General features: G+C 40.2%; 2 protein-coding genes across 3 annotated transcripts in view; both read right to left on the bottom strand.

Moving 5' to 3' along the window:
* Positions 1-20,422, bottom strand: part of LOC145442513 (GATOR2 complex protein WDR59-like) — a 458,341-nt gene that overhangs the window by 405,628 nt on the left and 32,291 nt on the right. The window lies entirely within an intron of this gene.
* LOC145442599 (uncharacterized) lies at positions 4,542-19,558 on the bottom strand. 2 transcript variants are annotated; one of them, XM_080320555.1, is made up of 3 exons: positions 17,215-19,558; positions 11,938-12,141; positions 4,542-6,893 (listed from the first exon to the last, which is right to left on the bottom strand). In XM_080320555.1, the coding sequence occupies exons 1-3, from the start codon at positions 17,250-17,252 to the stop codon at positions 6,341-6,343; spliced, it is 795 nt and encodes a 264-aa protein (XP_080176681.1). In that variant the 5' UTR covers positions 17,253-19,558; the 3' UTR covers positions 4,542-6,340. The 2 variants fall into 2 exon arrangements, with proteins under 2 accessions (XP_080176681.1, XP_080176682.1); XM_080320556.1 differs by lacking the exon at positions 17,215-19,558 and adding an exon at positions 15,579-15,612.

Below are 20,422 nucleotides of genomic sequence, written 5' to 3' on the forward strand. Positions count from 1 at the left end.
CAAAATTACATTGAATTGGGAATAGCTGACTTTGGTGAATGGTAATAACGTAGAGCTAGTATTTATTTGCAGTGGTCTAACCTACAATAAACATGAATGGTGGCAAGCACTCGTCAGCATGGTATGTCCAAATAAATGGATTTTTGACAACTTTTCGGATGAAGCAACTATTGCTGTATTATCCTTAGTCGTATACTATAGGACTGTCGTACCGAATAGCATGTATTAGATTAATCTTGAGTGAGGATATGTGGGGTATTCATTATGTGGGCTTTGCGTTATCTGCGTTCTATTTATAGAATCGTATATAGTACAGTCTACAGTCTGCATCATTATATAGAAAATTACTGTTACACTGGACACTTGTCTGCATATTCAATGATCATATTAATATGATAGGCAATATGATCCGTTCCCAGCTGAAATTGTCATTTTTTTGTTCTAGCTCGTGTATTGAATCAATCAGGACAAATGCCGGATAAACACTGTGCTAATAGCCTGTGTAACTTGGAGATGACTACTCAGACCGTTCCTGGTGTGCGCTTGTACCTTTCCCAGAGCCAATAACATGCATGGAAGAATGTAAAATCTGGATAAAGGCATGTGGACTTCCTTGTAGTCATCTGAATTCTCATTTTATTAATAAAATGACATATCTATTATTGTACCAAAAATATTGAATCGTGACATAATTAAGATGAAATAATTCTGTATTTCAGAATGAGTCTAATCTGAAATGCAGTCACACTTGACGCCACAATCGACTTGGTGTGTGTCTTGTTTTATTCACAGTTTTGCTGCATGATGGTGTGGGTTGAAATTGTTGAGAGCAATATATTCAATAATGAGATGAATAGTTGAAATTGGTAGCGGTGATACGTTGCATGAGTCTGACGAGTACGCCTTGATAGGTGCCTGCACAGCAGTGTTGCTCTGTAAAATAAACATATTATATATTTTGTGCAGGCTTGATGGATATCTTTAATGAAGCTGCAGAAAGAGGAAGTCGATGGATAAAACGCAAGAAAATCAAATTTCTGGAAGAAGTAGAAGCACAAAACAGGAAACTCGTCCAGGAAAATTACAAATTGACGGACAATTATTGCTAGTGAAGTTCAGTTCTCAGAGGAGCATCATAATGTCAAAAGATGCGGAGAAGCTGAAATTTCATGCTAGACTACAATAAATTATTTCTGAATTATCCGACTTATCCTACTGACATCAAATTTATAGTATTGCTGTAAGCATAGTATTAAACCGTATGTAATTGCTTCATTAAATTTCGATTTGGCCATGTAGATATGTGGTTCTTAAAAATGCTCCATTTGCATTCATTCATGATTTCTCCAAACTAGAATGATTACTGACTGTCAATAGATTACATACAACTTTGAAAGGATTGATGGATTGTTGTGCACTTACTTTTGTGTAGGAACTGTTCACAGGCACCATTTCAGATCGAAATATTAGTGAAATATGTGGGTTCGACAAGAAATGTGAGAAAATGATGGAGTTCAGCTATGGTGAACCAGGAAATGCTATCATGGCAGAAAAAGGATTCACCATTGAGTCTGAAATCAAGAAATTGAATCTAGATTTAAATATTCCTGCACATGATTTGTATGCCTGAGCCAGACTGTTCCACAACAAGAAAGATGGTGAGACAGCGTATTCATATTGAACAGCTGATCGGAAGAATCAACAAGTATAAAATTTTGTCTGGTGTCATACTATGCAGCATTGTGTATCAACTAACCAAATATGGACTAATTGCTTACCCTAATTCAAGATTGAAAATTAAAAATGAATGATACAACATATTCAGCAATTGTGAAAATTCAGTTCCATTGTGAATATCGTAATGCCCAATAGCATGCTATGGATCGTAATTGTGCGGTGCCATGGTCTATGTGTACCAACAGTGCATGTCTATTCATACTATAATCCAGTGGTGCGCATTGAAGCTCATTTAGATGCCCAATTTGTTGAATGAACAATTCTCCAGCTGAAAATGTTCCAGGATTATTTGTGTTTGGTGGAATGTTATAAAACTGAAGACACCAGATACGCACCAAAATCTACCTTGAGGCAGGAGTTGATCGGTTGCGAGTACGGTCGAGAGATGGTTTGTCAATCACGATCGAGCTCACTGATGCCGATGCAAATCACAATGCAGTCTTTGTAGCTTTAGGTGCTGGATTGTCTTAATCAATGCATATGCATGAGAGCATATATCAGAACCTAATGTGAAAATAAATCATGGTTACAATATCTATTGCAGGAGTCTCTGACAAAATGTCTTTTTCCTTACTTACCCTGTCTTACAAGTGCAAGACGAATCAATAACGGATTTTATGAGAATGTGTATTTCCATTGAGTGTGATATCTCTCTTTTCCGCAAGTTGCGATAACATTGGCTGTTCACTAGAATAACCCTTCAACAAAGAGTGAATTGTCTCCTCAATCTTTGTCCCTAAGTCGTGTGCATAGCGCTTCATGAAATACTTCGTAGCTTTCTCCGCGGTGTTAGAAGAAGATGCTGTTCCACTCAAATCCAGAAATTCGATAGAATCTCCATAGCTTTCAAGTTTCATAATCAATACACTAAAATTGTGATGTGTGGCAGAAGCTGTATTTTATAGCATATATTTCTGAACATGAGATATGCTTGAAAATGTCGCTCCAGACCTGGAGCCTATGAAATCGTCAACATATGCATTACCACAATCCTATAGTATAGTATACAACAATCGTCGCTTAATCCGAAAAGTTGTCAAAAATCCATGCATTTGGACACAGCACGCTGATGCGTACTTGCCACCATTCATGTTCATCCTAGACTGAAAGCTGCAACTACATACTAGCTCTACGCTATTAGTATTCATTAAGGCCAGTCATCCCCAATTCAACGTAATTTTGCTTAGAACCTTCATTTTTCAACCTTTTTCCATAAGAGCTCATAGTAAGCTTGCCCGGCCTTGTTCTTTGTTTACATCCTGCTGCAACCTGATTGGTTCGTGTCAAAGGTCACGTAAGTGTCTATTAATTGCAAGGGGCGTAATTTCGCTACAGGGTTGGTGTGATTGCATGCAAAATAAGGTCAGCACATGTAAAATAAGGTTAGTCGTGACATGCAAAACAAGGTCAGTCATCATAATGTCAGGGTTGGGTGTCAACGTGTTTAGGGTAGGGGTGAGGATCATCAGGGTTGGAATTAGGGTTAGGGTATTTTGGGTGGTGGTTAGTCCACGCACAAAGCTAGGGTTACCATACGTCCTCCTTTTTGGCAAATCGTACTCGTTTACAGCTTTTGAGCTAGGATGATGGCTAGATTCTAGTGAAAATGGGCATAAATGACGCCAAACAGGAAATTACTGGTTCGAACGTAAGTGACGACCTTTCTTTTTAGTCAACCAACCACAATTTAGTGGTAAATTTACCATTTGTCGGATTTTACTCCATTATTGTAAGTCAGGAAATTTTGAAAAATGTCCTCCTTTCCCGATTCCGAAATATGGTAACCCTACATAAAGCCAAATCAAAGTTTTTTCTTATAGAATCAAATTTATTAAATCCTATAGTAACTTTAAATCCAAATCACTATATCGACTCGAGAAGGCTACTCGAATCGTTATGCCAACATTAATAGATTACCGAAATTTCTTGTGGGTCCTGTTGTTATGTGACGGCCCACACCGCACAGTCACCAATTAGTAGTGACCTCTCTGTGCGAAGAAGAGCGTTGCAACCAGGCCTCGGAGCCGACGCTGCGGTATGGACCCAGAGCCGACCATTTTCAACGGATATGGGGCCGTACCTCTATACGACATTCGGGTGGAGCCAGTGGTTTGAATATGGCTCCGGATCCGATGAATTTCATAAGATGTTATGCTACTGTTAGCCTACTACTATTGGCAGAATTAACACAATCTACCTGGAACCCTTCACTGTGATTGTGATTAACGTAATGATTAAATTTGTAGTCCCGAGAGTCCGGTCACGCGATCGACAGAACGGGCTCGAGGGCGAGAGGACTGGTTGTGCAGTTTTACTGGAACGTTATTAAAATACATCGAACTGAAATTAAGAATTGTTGCTTACTTTTACGCCATCTTTTTTCACTAACCACATTGCTGCGGATATGACAACGCAGTATAGTCACATATCCACAGCTGCAGCTGATTTTAGTGACTACGGACTGACCGGAGCTGGAGCCGGAGCCGTGGTGTCAATAAGCTCCGGAGCTGAAGCTGCTGTATGATAAAAGACGACACCTCCGGAGCTGTATCAACTTAACTTTTACGCTGGCTCCAAAGCCCTACTTGCAACGATGTAGGAAACTGATGAGATGACATTATGATTTAATGTTCCATTCTCTGATATCCATTGTGACGCATTCAAAACAAATGACGTCATTATGGCAGTGTCGAAATTCTAAAGGGGCATTCCCGCCTTTCACTCTCTTGATACGCTACGTACCGCACTGGCTTGGGGGAGGTGAAACTATAGTAACCTACCCTATCAATGAAGAAAACACTTGCTTGTGGAAATATGGCGACAATCCCTCAAGTTCATTCAGAAATATTTACAACACGAACGACGTCACAGTGCAAATCTTGAGAGTTCACGTACGAAATGAATCATATGATAAAATTTGCAAAAACTGGCAGAAGATAGGCAAGTTGATAGCAGTGTTCAATGTTCATGCGCGCGATTATAAAGCATCCTGTGCATGTTTGCCACTGTGTTATCGTGTTAGAACACATGCGCGTAATCTAGATGGGTTTCTCTATGTATGACAATCATTTTATGATGGCGCTGCTGATAGGGATACAAATGATAATTCTATCATCAATCTCGAAAATTACGCATCATCCATGGTGCGACATTATAGAGGAACCGCTAACCAAACATAATTCCCTCCACAAGAGTCCGATGTGTGTTCAAAATCTCAAAGATGCCTACGTTCCGAATTAGTACTCTTGGGAAGATAGATATGAGCGATCTTACAGGTTACGTGTCCGAGCAGTTACCACGAAAACTAAATACACACGCGCAGATAGTATAAAAAATCTCTAACAATCGAGAGCACTCAAACGTCAAGTCTCTGCGTCCATCGGCGCAGTGAAAAAGTATTTGGAAAAGATCACAGCAAGACGTGGCAGCTTCACAAACGCACCAACAATGAAATGCAAAATCAGACTGTTCTTCAATATTGCGGCATTTGTGAAGCCCAAAAATCCCAAATATGAATATATTAATCAAATGGTACAGTTCACCCGGTGTATGCGCGCATATGCGGTTAAAGATGTCATCGTTGCTATTCAAGTAGACGCAGAAGTAACGACGCAAGTTTCTACTAAACTACAAGTAGATGTGTAGCCATTTCAAAGAAGTGTAAAAACTGCTTCAAGTATCTGAAAAGTAGTCACTTAAGTAAAGTTCCAAAATGTATAGGCCTACTTGGTGGATGAGCAGCACACTTTTAGCAGATAATCGGAGGTGATACCTTCCGAAATTTCAAGGTGCATCGTGGCGATTAACTCCAAATGACCAATGACACTGCAGATGGGTGCAATTTTCGGATATATGTTAAGTTACCGTGATACAGCGGCTGTTTCGCTCAGTTGACATGACAGTTCCACCCATAGGCTAAACAAGATTCAAGCACATCCGAACATTACATCCTATACTTTAGTTTTAGTTTTAGTATTTTTACCTAGAAAAAACTGTTGTAGAAGTGTCAGCATAGTCTAAAACCTCACCACTAGAGTGAGTAGTGCAAATAGGCCATTTCCGCAAAATGGGTAGCTTAAACCGAGAGGTCATTTCGGTTCGATTCGCAACAAGCAGACGACACGGACGATGTCGTATAGAAAAAAGTATAATTGAAATTTGCTACTTTATACATATCAAAGTGAAATCAGACGTAACTTATAAGAGGACAGGCCAGAACAGAGTAGGCTACTTGTGTGATTCGATTAGGATTCGAGTATTAGTCTAATCGAGTCTTCAAATATCACACATTATCTCGTGATGAGATTATAAATGAGGTGGATCAATTCCTTCCTTTTTTGTGAGCACAAAGAAGGTATATTGCCAGTTCTATATCACATTAATGATAGGTTAGAATTCTTTCGACCACTAATGTGCGTAGCTATGTTCTACATGTTTTCCATACTGCGCTACTACAAATCGAGGTTTCCAGGCTCCCAGTATGGGAAATAGTATCGAGACTACAATATCAGTTGATAAATTCATAGTGGAAATGGGCGTATAATTCCAGTATTCGAAGAAATCGAATAGGATTGTAGTACTCGAATCATTGTGCTCAGCCATACTAACAGCACCAGCGACTGCACCAGCCTTTCGCGCCGTCCTTGCAACAGTTCCCGATCACCGAGGGTTTCCGGAGTTTTTTCGGTTGGACTTCCACCACCGCTGCCTTCGGAGGCATCACGGTCAACATTTTCGACCCGGATTCGAGACCCGATTCGGGTAACGCCGTGTGCTGCGGCTCTCTCTTGCGGACGTTGTCGAATATCTCTCGCACTATCGTTAAGAAAGCTTTCTCGACGTTGGTGGAGTCGAGGGCGGACGCTTCGGTGAAAAACATCTTCTCGCTTCTCGCCAGATTCTGCGCGTCTATGGTCTCGACCGTTCTTTGCGATCTCAAGTCTAGTTTGTTGCCGACAATCATAGTTGTGATAGCCTTGTTCGTGAATGATGTCTCTTCGGTTTGTTCAGATACTGGTTTGTGATCACCGACGCTGGTCGCGTATCTTTTGATTTCTCCGATCCACTCTTGCGCGCTCTCGAAGGTTGGAGATCTCGTAATGTCGTACACAACTAAAGCGCCTGCCGCTCCGCGGTAGTATGTGGACGCTACGGTCCTGCAGATGTAACAAAATGGTTGTCATTGGTAGTAATGCAATATTTAAGATACAAAATAGGCAGGGGTGGAGAAAGTGGTCAGCGTTGATATTCATGTAGTAGTAGAAGACGCCGTAAATTTCGACTCAATTACAAGCAACAGTGTCAATTTCGAGGACATTTCAAAACCACTTCAAGTGAAAGTAAAAACTAAAGGTCTGAACAGCACTCAGGTAGCTTCGAAAAGTGTATTTTGTCGATGGTTCACATATTACTTCTGGAAGTCAATCGCTGCCTGTTACTTTTGAAATCTCCAGATCCATCTCCGCGACTAACGCAAATTGACTCGCTAAAAATAGGTACACGGTAAAGTCTTCGGGTTTATTTCAATATGAGTATATTATCCAATTGCATACTGAAGTTCCGCACCTCTAAGAAACTCTTCAGGTACAGTCTGCTAAAATATAATCAGCAGTTACGGTGATGGCTATTTCACGCGGTGCTTATGAAGATTTCACTCGCAAGAAAGTGATGCAAACTTATCCTAAAACCGCATTCTATTTTTCAAATTCCCAAGTGTTCAGAGTGGGAAGTTTTTCCTGAATACTGTTCAAATGGAAGCGGAAGCAGCCGAAAAACATAATAGAGTAAGAGTGCAGATAGGCACTATACTACCGCACCGATCCGACTGCTAAGTTACCCTTGCGTATTTGATATCTTCGTAGATATCCATCGTCTTGTATAAGCGCAGTGGATATTGATGTTATGCAAAATTGAAGTTTAATATTATATATTGTTTACACTGTACTCTTCCAACATGCAAAGACCGTCTCCGTATCTGTGACTAAACGAATTAGCCTATGCGAGGAATGGAATAATTCTGTTATCTTTCAAGCTCTATCAATTGTATCGACCAGTCGCTGTGCTCTTCTCACCCTATGTGAGAATAATTTTGAGAATGCCCATCTGGCCTTATCTATAAAGCAGCTTTCACAGAGTCGCTGAAAACTAAAAGATTCCACTCCATTTCTAATTTCGGCAAGGGCGTGAAATAATGCGTAAATATTATGGATGTTAATGCGTTGCGTGAAGTTTGATTGAAAGGTGAAGATAGAGGCACGCATTAAAACACTGAGTCATTGAAAATGCATTTCGATAACTGGACATTTAAATCAGTTATACGATAGTAACATAGAATACATGCATAATCCCATCGCTGAAACGTATACGCAGCGGAGCAATCACGGAAAATTTCAAGTTCCGGCTCATTTGCATTCAATAGTGACAGATGCTGGTGCAATATTTCAGACAGCACGAGATTAATCCTATCAGCAATTTAATTGACGCGTCATCGTGACTAGGCTGGGCACAATGATTCGAGTACTCGAATCTGAATCGAGTATCAATTTTAATGATTCGAGTCGAGTAGTAAAAGGCGATTTTTTTTGAATACTGAAATTACAAGCTCCTCGCCACTGAAAGTTAATTTAACAACGAGAATTATATTTTCGATACTAATTTTCACTGTTGAAGCCTTGAAACCTTGATTCGCCGTATCGTAGCATACGAAACATATAGTACAAAGCTACGAACGTTACTGGAAATAGCACATTTCCGAAGTCATGATCATCCCACAACATTGTAACCAAATGCAATGGAATCGGAATTGTCGAAAAAAAATACCGAACTATCTTTAATGTGATGGATAACAGGCATTATATTCTTTGTGGTCGCATAAAAGGTACATGTTTGAACTTTGACATATTACATTATATTATGACGTCATAATGAGTGATACTCGATTACTCGACTCGAAGCATGTTACGTGATTCAGAATCGAATCACTCAGATACTCGATTTTGCCCAGCCCTAATTAAAAGGTACATATTTGAACCTTCCTAATCATTTATACCAGTGGTTCCCAACGTGGGCGATTTGGCGATCTAGGGGGGCGAAAATGACGAAGGGGGCGACAGGGGGGCGAAAATGGACAAAGGGGGCGACGGGGGGCGAAAATAGCGAAGGGGGCTATAGGGGGGGCGATGACGCGTAAAAACGGCTGACCTTTTTTTTTTTTTTTTTTTTAGTCATCCACCTAGCAATGCGGAGCGAAAAAACGTTATTTTCAGCTCTGAGCGGAGAAAGATGACCTTTTTTTTTTTTTTTTAGTCAACCCGCCGGTCATTACAGTCTGTATGCCCAATTTTCGGTGCACAAAATTTGGGGGGCGATGATCGGTGTTGACCTTGAAAAGGGGGCGATGGGTCGAAAAAGGTTGGGAACCACTGATTTATACCGTTAAGACGTCAAAATGCACAGTATTCGAATGTTCGTCTCGAAGCGTAATACTGAATTCAGAACCGAATCACTCGGGTACTCGATTTTCTCAGCCCTCACCATTCCACGCTAGGGAGGATATCATAAGGCCGAGAGAGCAAGTAACTTTTGAGCAGGAATTGACATGAATTTGACATCCCTGATTATTCCGCTCAACACATTCCAATATATTATAATCAACTTCAGTCTATTCAGTTCTGATCAATTATCACGCGTCAATTTGGAATGATAGAAATGAAATAACGATATCGGAAACCGTAGAACTTTTGTCTCGTGGGACGCAGTATGCGAAATATCGTCCACTTGATTCCGATCTAACGAGGGATTTCGATCCCTACCGCAGCCGACTGGTAACGGTTTACCGCTTCAAACGCAAGGTCGAATAGGTTTACTTTTGACTCCTGTGGGACAAATTTGATATTCTCGAACACATATAGAGGATATCCATCATGAACGTTAGAAATCGAATGCGACCGATCGATGCATATAGGCTAGCAGGCGGCTCTAGCTTTATTTTAGGTTGACAAAGCCTCGCGGTATTCATGATTCCATTCATGTCGTTAATTACGTTGTACACTTGTACAGTGATCGACCGGTACCCAAATTACATCAGGTACTAGTAATCAAAGCGTCGCCGCCAATATTCGCCTCTAATATGGTGGGAATTGTGTTCGCGTGAGACCCGTTTGCTTCTATAGTCTCCATTTAAATATAGGGGGCGAGAATGAGCAGAAGTACGAGAATAAGAAGAATGAGCTCATTTCTGGTAGACATGACGTTCGAACCCAATAAATGTGCTATTATGAAGCTATATACATAAATTTGATTAAAGCCGGAGAACGAACGGAAAATGCTATAGGCTATGGCCCGCAGCTTCTCTCAAGTAGCCTATACCACACACAGCAGATATGAGAAATTGAGCATGGATTGGATTTTAACGTGCAAAAAACGGGTTGAAAGATCTATCGATCGGAATAATCGTATTGTCAAAGCGAATCAGGATTTTAAATTCGAATTTTAACCGAAATATCCCTTTCTGTGAATTTTTAAGGGCGTCGAGTCACCACTTGGTGTGCGCGTGGGTGATCAGTAGGGCCATTTAAAGTCATTAAAGTCATATTTTTTTCTATGCATCAGTAAGTCGTGAAATCAATTTTAACGCAAAAATCGCATCCATATGGGGTATATTAAGAAAGTTATAAAGTCATATAAAGTCATATTTTCCTGGTTAGGTCATATTTGAGTTATAAAGTCATATTGTTGTATACTTTAAATAAAATGTGTCAATCGAAGCAATTACGCACTAAGAAAGTAAGGCAATTTCTGATTGAACGAAGGCAAACTGTAAGGTTAGCCTACATAACATTACAGTCGCAGACCAATGAGGTCACACATTGCATTGTGTTGCTACACAATCTGTTTTACTTCTGTGCACTGAAGTGGGACGTATAATTTGAAGTTCAGAGACTTCCACAAGTGTAAGAAATAGTCAACGCATGGGAAGCTGAAGGAGTTATTATAAAGAGCGTCAAAGATTCAGTGAACGATCCAAAGTTGACGAGTCAGTTAACAGAAATATGCCTCCACTACAACAATATTTCAAACTTGACACTGAAAATGGAGTTGTGCGTACACTATCAAAGAGGCTCATGCTGATCTAAATGCCCTTGATTTCGGAAAAGATTGAGCTTGAGCTCAAAAATTACATTAAGAAGCGATTGGACAAAAACGATGTGAAGCAAATTATGGAGCTTCAAAGACAAGACATTTCACCAGCGCTGTATGCAAAACTGCAGAAGTGTCAACAAACATCTGCGTCTGTGGAGCGCTCGTTTTCCGTACTAAATTCATTTTTACGTCCAAATAGTAACTTTAAAGACTCCAACATTCCACACTATACATGAAACTGCACTACAAAAGTGGTTAAAATAAAAATTAATGTGTATTGCTGTTATGTTGTTCATGTTTTACTCGTCAGTTCCATGAGTGACGTTGGTTACATGTAAAAATACACGATTTTCGCATTAAGTCATATAAAGTCATATTTTCCCAAAAATAAAGTCATATAATTGATTTTTTAAGGTCATATAAAAATGGCCCTAGTGATCAGTAACGAAGTACTTCGACTTTTTTTGGAGTAATCAAGTCGGGTTTTCTACTAGCACTACTTACCCAAGTAGATATGTTTTAGATTACTTCCACTGCTACTTGGACAGTTTTTGAGTAGCACTACATACTTTTTATAATTTTGATTTTGAATAGTAAGAAGCAGTTTTGTGATACGTTTGCATCACTTTTACGAGGTGTTGTTGTTTGTGGTATTCATGGTATTTGTTGACTACTATGGTCATTTACACCAGGCCGATTTTCTTCATTTTTATTCCGCAACTGCCGACTTGTAGCACGGCCTACTTTTAGGCTTTTATAAGACACCAGCACTTACACGGATCGGACGGCGAGGAGGAGCATAGATAAAGCTCCATCAGTTGGGTAAGAATTTTGGAGTCGACATAGGTCGGACTCGAACCCGCAACCATTTGGTATTGTAGCCTCGTATCATATACCACTAAACGCTATCTCGCCACACACTTTCATGAGTGAGATTGTCATAAGAATCTGATGAAATAGCCCCGATATCAAAGGAGCTCAATATGTATAGCCTATTGTATATATGCGTAGGGTCATTAGTCATTTTACGTTGAATTGAATAATCGCATCACGTCGTACCGGTATCTTTCGTCCCCTGACGTATCCCACACTTGGATGCATACGAGTTTGCCGTCCATCTCAATGATTTTCGTCGCGAACTCGACCCCGATGGTGGAGCGTCCTTTCAAGGAAAATTCATTCCGCGAAAAGCGAGACAGGAGTTGGCTTTTTCCCACCCCTGCGTCGCCGACGATAACGATCTTGAAGATGTAGTCGTACTCTCTGAAAATTTGTTGGGAATTCGCGAATCAACAAGAGCTAAGAATCAAAGGATGTAAATATGTAGGAGCCAGGGCTGTAGTAGTTCGTAGCGGTATGCTATATGTGCCGAAGACCTATTTCAATATTCGGTACCCGGAGGAAAGCATATCCAGAAATAAATTACAGTTAAGTAAACTTTCCCACAACTATGGAGTATGGATGGCATTATAGGTAGTCATCACGGGCGTAAATGACTTCACAAATACCACGTCATCAGTCATCTCGTCGGCCGAGATAGAAGTTTCAGTGTAGGCAGAAGTGACTTCTGACCCGCCCATCTTACGCCTTTTTGACTTGCATTAATACACCACTGTTGGCAATGACGAATCAATCAATCGATCGTTAGATTATATTTTCATCTGCCCAAGACACACACACACAATGTATAATGGGATATACCAGACATGGGGTAATCGCGATTAGTAATCGTAATCGATTACGACGATTACAGCATTTTCAAGTAATCGTAATCGCAATCGATTACATTCGAAAAAATTCCGAAGTAATCGTAATCGTAATCGACTACTTCCCATATTTAATCGATTTCTCTGTGAAAGAACGATTACTTTTTATTTGTACAAGGACTATGACATAAACTGAACATTTGTGAACAAGGAAGAGATATTATACCAGGTTCGTGATAGCACAAGCGTCTGATTTTCAAACGCCACTGCTCATTGTTACGTCAGAAGCCGCAGTTAGCTTTGCGTGTCATTGCGTAAGAAGTGTCCACACTCAACAGTAAATAGATGTTCGATGTAGCCTACGTACTACTTACGTCATGCATCTGTGTGATTGTAAGAACACATGCCGTGTTTTAAATCAGGTTATCAACACGTTCCACACGCCACTACCTTGCAGCAGTATAATTTGTCCCCGCTCTGCGTAGTTTAAAATAGTATCTTATGTGTTGATGTTTGGTTATGCTTAGTTAAACGCAGTTTGACCGTTGTCGCTGGGCGAGCAGTAGACCTATCTAGTACGTATGACACCGGACGAATATTTGATATTTTGTACTCGTCATATAAAACATTGGGGTTTCAACAACGAAGCAGTAAAATCAACAGCTGGTGATATATATATATCATAACCGAGCCGTTTTTGCCGTTTCTCGTAACTGCAGCTTGCAGTATTAAATTGATTAAGTTGAAGGCAGAATTTTATGTTCGCTTCTTCTTATTCTCATATGACTCTACTTAAAACGGGCGCCAATCGTTATTTCACAATCATTTACTCAACATTGGGACCTACCGTCATGGCCATATGCTTAAACATAATGTTAGCGTGAGATGCAGCTGGAATCAGGACCAAAGCAGCAATTCGTCCCCCACTCCAAACTTTGGTCTTTGGCCCCATAGGATGGCAATCTCGAGTTGAAGACTTATTTCGTCAATAATATTAGTAATTGCATTATATTACTCTCAGTTTTTAATCCTCTCTCAGCCCCCGATGGTCAGATCTACCTGTAGAGTTTGTTTGCTTGTTTAAGGTATCCATGGTGTTTGTCGACTACAACGGTCATTTACACCAGGCCGATTTTCTACATTTCTGATTCCGTATCTGCCAACTTGTAGCACGGCCCACTTCTAGGCTTTTTGTAAGACACCACTTACGCGGATGAGGCGGTGAGGAGGAGCCTAGATAAACCTCCAACACTTCGGTAGGAACCATTGCTGTTGCAGCCATGGATTATACCACTGCGTTATCTCGCCACACAATTACCTACTTTAGTGTATGTTGTTGATTCGTGACCTCCGATTTATTATATAATCAACAGATATTGTATTGTAGTGGCTCAAACGTAGCAGACTAAAAGAAAAACTATCGTGAGACGCATAAACAAATTGTCTTATATCATGACTGCATGTCTAGCAAATCAAGTTGTAACCTACTAGGGTCAGTGGCCACTTTAACTACAATATGACTTGAAAACAATTTCATCATGGGCAAAAAAGCATTCATTCCGTCAATGCGGCCGTTGAACTTAACAATCAAGTCAAAGATCCATTGGCTTGATGGTCTGATAGCGTTGTAAAACGTGTTGTAACACCACTTGCTCTTAATTAAGTCTGATGATAAGCAAACTTAAATTTGAGTGTGAGCATAGGCTACTTTCTGACGTGATTTGAGTAACGAAATCGTTGCTGAGTAGAAAATCGTTACTCGACAGCAAAGGAATTTGTCTCCACCCTTAATTATAAACTCCAGTTTCCAAGCCAAGCAAGTGTAATTTTTGAATATCAATTTTTTTGTTTGTTATAGAATGATTTTTTAATATTTTTGTTGGATTTTCCAACGTCAATGGGAGCTGCAAGTAGGCGAGCTGGGAGCCGTGGTTGGGAATCACTGATCTAGAGAGGATTTTCAAGTTTATTAGATCTCACGAAAATACTCTAAAACTATGTTGATTCACGAAATACTTTTGGAGTCCCCTTCGAGCTCGCTCTCCATTGGAAAATTTTGGGTGTGGCAGTTATGGCCCTAGCAAGAATCCAAATCGTTGGGCGCGATAAATTGACCTCTATAAAAATGGGCAATATAGGTACATTATGACGTAACAAGCAAATGACGCATCTTTTTTAAAGCGTGTTTGTTATCTCCTTAAGCTTTTTCGGCACAATCCATATATTGTCTTCCAGCATAGCTTCTAAGATGTAAAATAAATGTAATCGTGAGTAATCGTGATTACTTTTCCAATGTAATCGTAATCGTAATCGACTACCTCCTGATTTTGCTGTAATCGTAATCGTAATCGTAATCGCGTCATTCGGAAGTAATCGTAATCGCAATCGATTACATTCATGAAGTAATCGCCCCATGTCTGGGATATACAAGACACACAATGCGATGTAATGAACAGATAGGTGGGTGCCGAACGAACTGGCATCCACCTCGAACTAGTGGCAGATGTCACAGTCTCCTTTGATGTTATTCTTTCATTGTGGGTCCTTTTTATAAGCTATTTCTTGCTCTTTTTCTTTCTTTATCGGCTCTATTGTCGCCGTAAGAACAGCGACACGGAGGACGAGGAGCCCAGAATAACCTCCGACGGCGGCGAAAGCGTGCAAGCATACGGTAATAGGTCCCAAACTACAAGTCAACTAACGACACCACTCGACAAGTGAAAGTACATCAGTATCAGCCTCGATGCGGGCATTACTACTAGGGCTGGGCACACTGATCCGAGTACCCCTGAATCGAGTCTTAATTTTAATGATTCGGGTCGAGTAGTAAAAGACGATTTTTTTCGAGTACTGAAATTACAAGCTTCTCGCCACTGAAAGTTAATTTATCAACAAGAATTATAGTTTTGATACTATTTTCCAATGTGGAAGGCTTAAAACCCTGATTGGCTGCATTGAAGCATACGAAACACAGTACGAAGCTACAAAGCTTACGTGAAATAACATATTTCCGAAGCCATAATCATCCCATAACTAGGGCTGGGCACAATGATTCGAGTACTCGAATCTGAATCGAGTATTAATTTTAATGATTCGAGTCGAGTAGTAAGAGACGATTTTTTCGAGTACTGAAATTGCACGCTCCTCGCAACTGAAAGTTAATGAACCAGCGAGAATTACAGTTTTGATAATATTTTCCATTGAGGAAGCCTTGAAACCTTGATTGGCCGTGTCGTAGCATGATAGACATAGTACAAAGCTACGCACGTTACTGGAAATAACACATTTCCGAAGTCAGGATCGTTCCACAACATTGTCAAGAAGTGCAATGAAGTCGGTATGATCGAAAACATGCCGAAGTATCATTAATGTGACGGGTAACAGGCATAATGTTCTTCGCGGTGGCATAAAGGGTACATCTTTGAACTTTGACATAGTACATTCTGTTGTGACGTCATAATGGGTGATACTCGAATACTCGACTCGACTCGAAGCATTTTACGTGATTCAGAATCGAATCACTCAGGTACTCGATTTTGCCCAGCCCTACCCATAACCTTGTCACGAAGTGCAATGAAATCGGTATGGTCGAAAAAATATCCAAGCATCTTTAATGTGACGGATAACAGGCATTATATTCTTTGTTGTGGCATAAAGGGTACATATTTGAACTTTGACATATTACATTCGGTTATGACGTCATAATGAGTGATACTCGAATACTGGACTCGACTCGAAGCATAATACGTGATTCAGAATTGAACCACTCAGGTACTCGATTTTGCCCTGCCCTAATTACTACTACTTGAATATATCATTATTAGAGGTATACTATACTCGCGTAGTGAAGCAAAACACCCATAATTCACAGTGTGTTTAACAACAACGAACTCGTTTGTATGGCTGGTAATCAGTTATTGACATATTTTATATTTTTATCGCATATATGATTATACTTTATATTATTATACTATGTGTTAATGTTGTTTAGGGGATTAAATCTGTCACCGGTTACGATTGACAATCTCGGGACCTTAAAGTCAAGTTACAAAGCCTACAAATCCAGATATGTCTATGTCATACCAACAGAGCGAGCATATGTGCCAATGGATATCTAGGAATATCTAACTCCTATAATTTCTTTAGAGAGAGAGAGAGAGAGAGAGTCTTTATTTTCATCGAACCAAAATACATAACAAACGGCAGTGATGGTGGTACAGAAAATATGCGTGCACAGTATTCGGTATTAGATAGGAATGATCGATAAGACCGTGAAGGTCATCTAGTCTGATCACACCAGCATCAAACAGGTACACTTGACTCAGAACAGTCTGGCTGTAAAAAAATGTTTAGAGTGAGTGGTACATTGCGATATTTATTCATTAACATACTGAACAGGGCTGCAGTGCTTATAATAGACTTTATAGACTTTGCGACTGCGGATCACGCGAATGAATTAGCTTCCGACAGTATAGAAAAACAAAATCTTTCCTCCAAATTGAGTCCATATTCAATCAGAATCAAAAATGCTATTCCGTGTTCACAGATTTTCAAGTGTCGCAATAGCCAATATATGATGCCATCAGTTCTGCACGCAAACATTCGAATGGAAATTATTTCTTCAACTAACCTGTTTCTTTGCTTTGTTTCGATGTCGTTTGTCGACATCTTCGGTATCTTGATCCAAATTTATTGTCTTACCAAGTCTATTTACATGAACTGAAGCTGTATACATGGAAATATACTATTACTGTTCGAGTGTTCGTGACTGCATCTTTGCAGGAAAAATATACAATGTACGCAGTTTTATCTATCACGCGATCACACTATATTGCCAAAACATTTACGAAATATTGATTTTGTGGCCAGCCATGCCTCGGCAACGAACCCTACGCGATGCGTATACAAACCGTCGCGACAATCAATACCCCGCTCTGAACAGCGCGTCTCGAAGCTGGCTGTGCACTTCCCGGCAGTTATTTCACAAATTATGCGTTTATATCCTTAATGTTGGTACTCGCTCTGGGACTTGCGAACATGCTTCCTTTTTGATTCTATGGAGAGCAACAGAAGCCCGAAACAGAAGTGATTGAGTCACAGGCGCATCAAGAATTTTGATCCTCTGTGGGCGAAAGTAATACGCGCAATGCGCATAAATGCGTATCAGACTATGCAGTGTGCAACTATGCATTGAAGCCCGATAACGGTTGTTATGCAGCGGCATAGGTCAATCGTGCAAGTTATGACAAGTCTGTCTTCTCATGGCAATACAGTGGGTTTCAATGTCTACTTCCAATCTAAAAAATTACGCATTTCAGTAATACGCCCCCGAGCGCGTATGGTCATTAGAATATGATTTCGAGTCATATGACGATTTCACTGAGACTAATTTAGCAGGATGACGTAGGCCTTTGGTCGTCAGAGAGTAGTGACTCTATTCGCGTTAAAAAGTTCTCTCATTGACTGAATAATTATATTGGGACATGATCACGGCGCCATCCCGGGTGTTTTACGTAGGTTTATCTGGTGGTCATTGTTTTAGGCAGTTTGCTGAATTTCATGAAAGATGCGTATTGTTCAACCATCATGACTTACCGATAGAAATATAATGGCTAGTCCGCTAGCACAGGAGTTCCCAAACATTTTTGCTAGCTACTCATTCTGCTGGCTATTCATTATGCTAAATTCTTTTCGATCGCTCACTAATAATAATTGATAAATAGGACGTAAGAAAAAAATACTCCACATGCTTGCTGCATTGGGAATCTTGGTTGGTGTAAAGATGTCTTTCAACTACCGATCTCAATGCGCTAGCGCAGTTTCATTGCGCAAGTCGGAATCTGACTCTTCCGCTGCTTCAAACATAATCTGCACTCTGCAGTTGGCTATTAACTACCGATGCAGTTCGATTATTCTTTGCCAAATATAACCTGATTTAATTACCGCTACCTGTTCAAGTTCAATGGTAGCAGGGTATCGCGAACGCTTTCACCTTACAGCGCACTTTTCAAGAAAGGCGTAGAAAATCCATGAACCGAAAAAACTTTCATTCAACTATGAGTGATAGCGCAAGGGTTCTTGACTATTAAACTGTTTTAACTGCGTACTCTCTCTGCATGATGGCGTACCCCTCAAAAATAATGCTGCATAGCGGGTATACGCAATTGAACGACAAAACGAACAAACAAAAACTATGTATTATGTATACACTCTTTACCATCATCTCACTGCGATGGATGAGCTTGACGCTGTACTCCACGAGTAAATCTATTCTTGGAAGTGTTTTGAAAAGACACACGCGTAAATTATGTCATAAACTACAGCTTGTTTATTATTGTACAGTGTATTAGCGAAACACTGAAGATTGCAATAGCACTAATCGAATAGCCTGGCAGAACTGACCCAAAATCTAGGCCTACAGTAGGCTACGTAGTAATTCCCATCGCCGAGGCAAAACACGAATTCACTACAGTTAACGTATATGAAACGAGTAACGTAACATGACAATGTAAAAGCATGGTGGTTTGAGCCTTATAAGAAACGCCGCATTTGGTAAGTATTTTCTCGCTTTGACACCTAAACTAGAGCTACCATATTTTGAAATCTGGAAAAGAGAACACTTTTTACAGATCACAAAATTGCTTGATCGCTTGATCCCCAACAAAATTCCAATAGCGAGACGGGGACAAGCCCATATATACCAGAATATCGAGAAACAAACTAGCCGCTGTTTCCGTCGTTAGATCTGCATCCCTGCGTGAACGTAATAAATGTCCGAGTTCTGACTTTCTGCGAACAGCTCTCACCAGCTTCGAGGCATCAATACTAAATTCGAGCTGCGATTTATTTTTAGATTTGATACCAGGCAGTTGCTTCCTTTCTAAAACAGACCAATTCGACAACCAAGTACTTGAATCACACTGAATAACCTCTACCCTTCATCACTACGCCAGACTTCCCAATTTCAAAATAGATATACGAAACCCTAAAGCGGTTGCAGGCCTGATATGACACAATTGCAGAGAGCACGTGGCAACCTAATCGACATAGCAGCGCATGAATTGTTGTCGAATGTCGCAACCCGTTCGACCTATATATGTGTTATTAATCTATCGATATGCGGAGTTATTAACTGCAATAACAATGCAAGCATTCACTAGCCAAGGCTATTTTTGTGAAACGCGCTTGCCTTGTGAAGAAAGAGGAAGTACATGGCGCTATTACAACGATTCATTGCACAATTGCAGGATGTAAAGGCCGATCGCCAGATTCGCCGTTGATGCCTCAATGTAGTAGTACTGCTGTGTTCGCAACGAAATCTATCTGCATGGCTGCACCGCGGGCTATGTCATAACTACCCTTTATGTGTACCAGATTACCAGGGATCAAACTCAATTTGGGTCGCGAGTCATATTCAAACCGGGCCAGTCGAATCATGCCGAAATCTTACTTCCAAATACCATCATTTGCATTTTATTAGAATGCTTCATTAACCATTGTTATCACGAATCATGTGGACTCTAGTCTAGCAACACCTTTATTCACAAGAAATCTAATTGGCAATTACAGAGTACAATGTTTGGCCGATTGAATGCAGTTATAAACCACAAAACTGTGACTTTAAGCGACGGTTCAAGACGACAAAAGGTATCATGTTTCTATGCTCCCTTTGTTTTAGTCACGGTGTGGCGTTGGCCCTGCGTAGCATACGCGTCGTAAGAAGTATAAGAGATTTAACCTTAAACACGGGCTCTTCTAATTTGCTTCATTGTTATTAAATCACCATCCAGAATTCCCCTAATACGATTTTGAGTCATCGAATAAAAATGGCTATTGAA

Source organism: Botryllus schlosseri, chromosome 7 (assembly GCF_051294905.1).
Source record: "Botryllus schlosseri isolate E-star chromosome 7, Bs_hap1, whole genome shotgun sequence".
Taxonomy (NCBI): Eukaryota; Metazoa; Chordata; class Ascidiacea; order Stolidobranchia; family Styelidae; genus Botryllus; species Botryllus schlosseri.